Below are 7,840 nucleotides of genomic sequence, written 5' to 3'. Positions count from 1 at the left end.
CAAGCCATGGCTTCCTAACAAGGTCCATATCCAGAGAGCCAGCAAGATCCGGATCTATCCTTTTCCTAAGCTAATTCTGCTATAGAGGAGTACTCCAACCACAGTGCTCCGGCAAACCGTGCTCCCACTATGGTGCTCCCCAGCACAGCAATGCCCAACTGTCTCCTTAGGGGCTACTCAGCATCTGTGCTCACATTCCAGGTAACTCTGGGCCCAGCGGGGTTTCCTGGGCTGGCCGGGGGAACATGCCTCTTCTGGATTAGCCTGATTCTATACAGGGAACTCCTGGTTTGGTCATCTTTGTCGGGCACAGAAGTCTGGGCCCTCAACTTTCCTATGAGTTTTTAGGAGAGGGAGACAGAGGCTAAAGACTAACAGAAAAGCCAACAGACCAGAATGGCGGCCTGTCCCCCAAACACTCTGGGCCTGCTCCCTGGCACCCTCACAGTGTTATTGGTTATTCCTCTTCAGCAGCTGGAATTCTAGTCAGACAGGACAAGAGTTCCCATGTGATAACCTGTCTCTGCCAGAGCCTATTGGCTCCAGTCCCCAGTACTCCCCAGTGTCCTTTTCTCTGGCCATCAGGACTTCACAATTGTCCCTCCCTCCATAGGCACTGGGAGGGGTGGCGTTTGGTTCTTCAGAAATTAAGTCACATTTTCAACCTCAATTGAATCTATCAGCCTATGAGAGTGGCAGTTACCACTAATGGCCTTATCTGTCTCCTCAATGCAGATAAGTCCCTTGATCAGCTAGCTGGCACCAAACCTTGGATTTTATGCCCCATTTGGGGCACTTCCTGTCTCCCAACACCATCTCACAGAAGCACTGACCTCCCCTAAGAGGCTCCCATAAGCACTCTCTGGAGCAGGGTCCAAGTTCTCCTGGGGAAGGGGGTTGGCTCTCCCATAAGTACCCTCTGGAGCAGGGTCCAGGTTCTCCCAGGAGAGGGGGGGGGCAGCTCTCCTATATACTCCTGGCTTATCTGTAACATTGTTGCTATGGTCGCTCTGGAATCTCAACTTCACAGGATTTGGAATCACCATGGAAACAAATCTCTGTAGATGTCTCTGGGGGAGTTTCTAGATTAGATTGAGGTGAGGAAATTCACCATCACCTGGGCAGCACCATCCCATGCACTGGGATCCAGGACTGAAGGCAATGAGCAAGCTGAGTGCCTGCATCCATCTCTCCTTGCTTCCTCGCCATGGGCAAAATGTGACCCGCTGCTGCCTGCTCCTGCCACCATACCTCCATACCCTCCCCATCCTGATGGGCAGTCTCCTGCGACTGTGAGCTAAAAACCCTTCCTCTGCCTGGGCAGTGGTGGTGCATGCCTTTAATCCCAGCACTTGGGAGGCAGAGGCAGGCGGATTTCTGAGTTCGAAGCCAGCCTGGTCTACAGAATGAGTTCCAGGACAGTCAGGGCTGCACAGAGAAACCTTGTCTCAAACAAACAAACAAAAAACCTTCCTCCTTGAAGCTGTCAGATCCCCTGCTGCAGTGACAGACAAATGTCCAATTGTTTACCATCTTTCTCCTGCTCGGCCTCCTTCTTACTCAAGCCTAGGAAATATCATTTCTACAAAATTGCCCCTTGGAGTGCTATCGCCTACAGATTCTGCTGGACCATTGACTGAGCTTCGTGGCTCACCAGCACACTCATGGTCTTGATGGGAAACTGCACCTCTCTGACCCCCGAGTCAAGGCTTTTTGACAAATACATGAAATGGGTAATCCAGAAGATGCTCATGCCAGGGGCTCCCAGAGTCGCGGCATCTCCACATGTTCTCTTCCCCATAGGCCCGGCAGGCACGGCCATGACAGTCATCAACTTGTAGTCAGAATACCTAGCCGTCCTTCCCATGGAATGCCTTTCTCCACTGCTAATGTGACCGTTTGTCAAGTACTTGGCCATTTGCAGACTCAGTTTCCTCTGCTCTCACGGGGCCTTGTGTGAGGCAATGGAAGAGTTGTGAGACATTGAACATGCCAAGCACCAGCCGGGCACAGGCCAGGCCCCATGCCATCCCTCAGTATAACAGACAGAGAGTCCTTACCTTCGGCCACCTTCGTGGCTCCTCTCTGCAGGAGGAGTTCCCCACAATCTCTGCTCAAGTGGCTGTTGTTATTCAGGAGCCTGGGGGTTGTGGGGGGAGACAGAAATACACTAAAGGAATCAGGCCTTGATCAAGTGGGAGGGGGTCGGTTCCAGACAGGAAGGGAAACAAGCAGCTAGAGTTGGTGGTGTGCTTTAATTCTAGCACTTAAAAGAGGCTGAGGCAGGAGGACCTTGAATTCAAGGCCAGTCGTGACTAAGTAGTGGGTTGAAGGCCAGCCTGAATTATAGCTAAATTTCTCTAAAATGAACGAACCACCAAAAAGGGCAAGGGATGTGGCTCAGTGTAAAGTGCTTGCCTAGCACGTGCGGCCCGCCACCCATGAGGGCTTAGGTTCAGTCTCCAGAAAGGACAGCAGGAAGGAGGAAGGAGAGAGCGAAGACGTGTACCCATGAAGAATGCATAAGGCAGAGTCAGCGGGGATTTAACAGCCTGCCTGTTACTTTCTGTTCATATCCATTTACATAGACATAATGTTATTGAGCTCGGTATAAAAGCATTCACCTGTCAATAAAAGGCTGATGGAAAAGAAGCCCTGTCCTACTGTGTGCACTGCCAGATGCAGTGTGCACAAATGTGACCAGGGCGGTCCCAGTGTGGTCATGCTTGCAGAGTTTAGAGGCCAACAAGGAAGGACACAGGTAGTGTGACTGCTCTCGGGTAGAAGCTACCACATGGCTCTGGCAGGAGAATGGGAGAGAACTGTGGGTAAATTGTTAAGAAGCCTAAGGCTGGTAGACCGAGGGCAAAAGTATACAAATAAAACATGAACTTGAGCTGGGCAGTGGTGGCGCACACCTTTAATCCCAGCACTTGGGAGATGGAGGCAGGCGGATTTCTGAATTCGAGGCCAGCCTGGTCTACAGAGTGAGTTCCAGGACAGCCAGGGCTATACAGAGAAACCCTGTCTCGAAAAACCAAAAATAAAACAAAAAACAACAACAACAAAAAAACCATGAACTTGAAGCTGGGCGCTGGTGGGGGACGCTTTTAATCCCAGCACTTGGGAGGCAGAGGCAGGTGGATTTCTGAGCTCGAGGCCAGCCTGGTCTACAGAGTGAATTCCAGGAAAGCCAGGGCTACACAGAGAAACCCTGTCTCCAAAAACCAAAAAAAAAAAAATAATAATAATAATAATAATAATAAAAAGAACTTGAGGGGAAAGGAAGAGTCTCCTTTCCCCCACAGCATGAGTAAACTGAAGTGGTGACAACAAGAGGCCTGGTGCTGGGTGCCACCCCAGTGGGAAGCAACCTGGGGTGAGGGCAGGGGGATTACTTTGGGAGGAGGAGGAGGAGGGGAGGGGAGGAACAGCAGGAGAAAGGAGGCATCTTCCCTCTGACTTGGAGGGCACAGCAGTCCCAGTAATCCACCCCCACCCCCACTTTCCTTGCTCCCTGCACTCACCCCTGCAACAGCTCCTCTTGGCTGAAGGCTCTCCGAGACTTCTGGGAGGCCTCCACCTGAAGCACGTGATCTATGCTTCTCCGCCTGTATGTCATTATGTTCTCCATTTCCTAAGGATTCAGCCACAGCTGGTGGGTATGGAAGCCCCAGGGGAGGGGTCCCAGCCCCTCCCCTGGTCCTGCCTGCCACCCTAGGTGCCCTTCTGAGGAATCAGCTCCTTTGCCTGGGACAGCTAGAGGGACTAGATGATATTTTGGTGGGCAGCATCTCTGTTAACTGCCAAGAGATGTGACTGTAGGATTCAATTGAGGGTGGGCAACTTCACCGGTATCAATCAATGATGTCATTGCTAATGGCAGGGAGTGGAACCAGGCAGGAGAGGAGGTAGATCTGAGATTCCATCTGCCACGCCCCATGTCCCCAATGGAAGAAGACCAGTAGGTTCAGGTTTTTGAGGCTCACTGCCACCTAGCTCCACCCAGGAGGAAGCTCCATGGCTCTATCCTTGTGTCATCAGTGGGACATTACAAAGACCAAAGGGTGAAGTTTGCCATAGTCTGTGCATTGGATTCCACATTAACCCATGAGTTAATGGTTCATGCAGTGGGAAATTATTGAGTGCTTACAGTGTGCAGGGACTGGAGACATAGGGATAGAAAAGCAAATGCACAGAGTTAGGCGTGATGGCTCATGCCTGTAATTCCTACCCTTAGGAGGCTGAGGCAGGAGGATTGCCAGGAGTTCATGGTCAGCTTTGGTTACAGAATGAATTCTTGTCTCAAGAAGAGGAGGAGGAGGAGGAGAAAAGGAAGGAGGAAGAGAAGAGGAAGGAGGAGGAGGAGGAAGAGAAGAGGAAGGAGAAGGAGGGGAAGGAGGAGGAGGAGGAGGAGAAGAAGAAAAAGAAAGAGGAGAAGAAGGAGAGGTAGGAGGAGGAAGAGAAGGAGAAGGAAGAGGAGAAGGAGGAGAGGAAGAAGGAGGAAGAAGAGGAGGAGAAGGAGGAAGAGGAGGAGGAGGAGAAGAAGGAGGAGGGGGAGGAGGAAGAGGAAGGAGAAGGAAGAGAAGGAGAAAAGGAGGAGGAGGAAGAGAAGGAGGAGGCAAAGAAGAAAGAAGGAAAGAGCATTCTTATCCTCAGGGCAGGTGTGACCATTTTATAAATGCGAGGATTTAAATTGACACAGCACGGTTCCCTGGAATGAACTAACTTCCTTAGGGTCACACAGTAGGAAAAGGACAGAGCAGCATCTCAGATTCAGGGATAGCTCTGGCTGTTGTGATGGATGGTGGTGGTCAGAGCTGTTGGTATTTTTCTATCAGCCACACTCAGGGTTGATGTTCCCTGTGCTCAGTACAAAATGATGGTTAAGTGTTAGAGCAGGGAGCTCACTGTGGCCCAGAGCTTCCTCCAGCCATGGCTGCTCCCTTCCCTTATGCACCTTCTGCTGTTTCACAGTCTACCCAGGATCCACCAGCTTTCTGCAGAATCCAGGCCACACACTGAGCTTCCCACCCGCTCCCATACCCTTAGTCCCTCACATTCTCAGGGTCACAAGCTTCAAGATGCTGCCCTCTCTGGGGGAGATCCCTGGCTAACTTGTCCTCCACGTTCTCCTTAATGTCCACCACAGGAGATAGAGCTGAAGGTACCCCCTAAAGCCTGGGGTCATTCCCCATGACAGCCACCCGGAAGCCACTCCTACCTTAGAGTCCGGGAAAAATGGTCCCGAGTCCAGCAAGATCAGTTTGTGTACCATCTCGGGGAACATGCAGGCGAACTAGAGAGTAACAACAGACAGAGGGGCAAGTGAGTGGGCGGGGAAGGCTTCGGCTTCCCCGGAACAGGAGTCTCCTGTTCCTCCAGGGTGCTCCTCCCAGACCTGGCTGTAAACCCCAGTAACCCTGTTCTTGGGAATCTTGAGAATGACAGTCAGGACAGCAGAAACTCTACAAGGGATCTTCACTAGGACACACTGTGTGTGGAAACTGATTCTGGCTAAGGAGGTGTAGGGCTCTTCCTCCTATCTCACCTGCTTGTTCCCCCAAGGTCCCCAGCCAGCTACTCACCAAGCCGCCCACAGAGCCACCTGCCAGAGGAAAGAGCTGTTGGTGACATTCTGTATGGCCCCTCCCCAGCTCCCAGTACCCTCCCCCACTAACTCTTTCCTGGGGGTATCCTGTCCCCAGTTCCTTTCCCACCATGGGGTTGAGACTCTGAGTCTCAAACTGTGGCCTCTCCCTGGGCCACCAAGTTCCTTTCATTATGGCATTACAAAGCCATACCCCACCCCCCTCATCTGAGGCCCAGTCCCTAAGGTAAGCATTAAAAGATGCTCTTACCCCTCTCCTCAGAGGGACAGGGAAAGGTACCAGGTACCATAGTGTCAAGTTTTCTCTCTTTCCTACAGCCCTCCACAGAACTCTGGTCCTGCCTTAAGCTGACTTACCAAAACTGTGGCCCAGGAGGGAGAACGGAGTCCACTTAAAGGCTGAAAACACAAAGCCACAAAGGAGGTTTGCATGGCCCAACCTTACTCTGTCCTTTCTTCTGTGCCCTGGCTTGGGACTCCCTCCAGAGACCTGCATCAGCCCCCTCCCCCATCCACTCCCGCAGGAGACCCACTGCAGGGGCTCAAGCTTCACTGTGGGAAGCTCCTAGTGGAAGAGGAGGCTCTTTTCAGTTGCCTGGAAACCTGAAGCGGAAACCCCAGGCATCCATTCCCAGGCCAGTACCGCCTCCTAGATACTGCATCCTAATCCTAGGATGAGAGATGTTGTAGAGGACCTCCCCACCCCACAACTCCCTCGCAGCACTCGCTTTGGCTCTGGCTCACCTGCTGCCACCCTTCGGACCTCACTCACAAAATTTTGGTGGTAGTATGGGAAGCCTGGGTTGTAATGGGATGAGAGCCCATGACCTCCGAAATCCATGGCCACGTAACAGAGGTCTGCAGCAGAGAAGGGGAAGAGAGGGGTTAGGCACAGCTGCCTTCACCCCTCCATGGCCCGTCAGCCCATGGTCCTACCTTGGGGAAGAAGAGGAATGAGCCTGTCAAAGGAGTTAGCGTTGTCCAGCCAGCCGTGCAAGCAGAGAACTGGAGGGTTCTTCTGGGAGCCCCAGACTTTGACAGCAATATGGCCCCAGGGCACAGCCAACTTCAACTCTGAGAGCAAACCTGTAAGGCAGATCCTGTTACTCATCCCCTGCATTCATGAATCCAGGGCTTCCTAAGCCCCTGTGTGTGCACCAATATGCAGAGGCATCGATGCTACTGGTCTATGTCCTATCTTTAGACAGATGAGTTGCCGGATACCGTGAGGAGGGAAAGATAACTGGGTCCCCTGGGTGAGAAAGATCTCAATAGGTTTTTCAGGATGTAGCTCATTGGTTTTAGGGTAGAACTGGAAGGAGTGGGTTGGGGGCTGCTGGCTTGAATGCTGACACTTGGGCTGGTGCCTAAAACCTCTCCATCCTCAGTTTCCCTTTCTATTAAACAGGAGTAAATAGAGAATAGTGCCTCTTAACTGTAGGGGACCCATTCCATAGAGCCTCTGGAAATACCTGAAACTTCAAGCAGGAATGAACCCCATACAATAAATGCTACCTATGTATATATGACATATATACATATGTATGTATATATATATATACACACACGTGTATAGATGTATACATGTATATGTATACATGTATAGGTGTATGTGTGTGTGTGTATATATATATCCATGATAAAGTTTAACTTATAAATTAGGCACAGTAGGAGATAGACAGCAGGAATTAATAAAATACAATGCTGATAACAATATACATGCCCGTCATCCCAGTACTTAAAAGGTGGACATGGGTAGATCAGGAATTTGAGGTCAGCCTCTTATATAAGACCTTGACTTATAAAACTTCAAATCAACAAAACAAAATATACTGCAATGAAAATTTATGCAGCAGTCTTCGACTCTAAAATATTTTATGAGGACCAAGTGTACTACTCACAGCTGTAAGCCTAACTAGTCCTGAGGAGGTAGAGGCAGGAAGGAGAATTTCAGCCAGTTAGGGACAGGCTGGTCTAGGGAGTTCCAAGCCAGCGAAAAGTTACATATAGTAAGATGGCTGGGAGTTTTAAGACACTACTCAGAGTGCCATGGAGCTCAAAGCTGCATTGTGCCCTAACATTTTAGACATTAAGAAACTGAACCCTTGGAAATCGAAATTGGGAGACTACTGTGGCCAGCATTTTCTAAACCTTCAGTGAGGATGCTGGACACTTTATACACTGTATATACCAGGAGTTGAAAAGAGAGAGAGAGAGAGAGAGAGAGAG

General features: G+C 50.7%; 1 protein-coding gene across 2 annotated transcripts in view; it reads right to left on the bottom strand.

The window, feature by feature from the left end:
• Positions 1-7,840, bottom strand: part of Serhl2 (serine hydrolase like 2) — a 20,260-nt gene that overhangs the window by 11,934 nt on the left and 486 nt on the right. For both annotated transcript variants that reach the window (XM_031350688.1, XM_031350696.1), the window contains exons 2-8: positions 6,548-6,697; positions 6,356-6,469; positions 5,969-6,010; positions 5,589-5,608; positions 5,225-5,299; positions 3,528-3,637; positions 2,061-2,140 (exon numbers count right to left, since the gene is read on the bottom strand). In XM_031350688.1, the coding sequence (XP_031206548.1) occupies positions 2,061-2,140; positions 3,528-3,637; positions 5,225-5,299; positions 5,589-5,608; positions 5,969-6,010; positions 6,356-6,469; positions 6,548-6,697 (591 nt within the window). The remainder of the gene's footprint in view (positions 1-2,060; positions 2,141-3,527; positions 3,638-5,224; positions 5,300-5,588; positions 5,609-5,968; positions 6,011-6,355; positions 6,470-6,547; positions 6,698-7,840) is intronic.

The sequence above is a fragment of the Mastomys coucha genome, unplaced genomic scaffold (assembly GCF_008632895.1).
Source record: "Mastomys coucha isolate ucsf_1 unplaced genomic scaffold, UCSF_Mcou_1 pScaffold11, whole genome shotgun sequence".
NCBI classification, from domain to species: domain Eukaryota; kingdom Metazoa; phylum Chordata; class Mammalia; order Rodentia; family Muridae; genus Mastomys; species Mastomys coucha.
The sequence above is the reverse complement of the archived record's forward strand: the minus strand, read 5'-3'. Positions and strand labels throughout refer to the sequence as shown.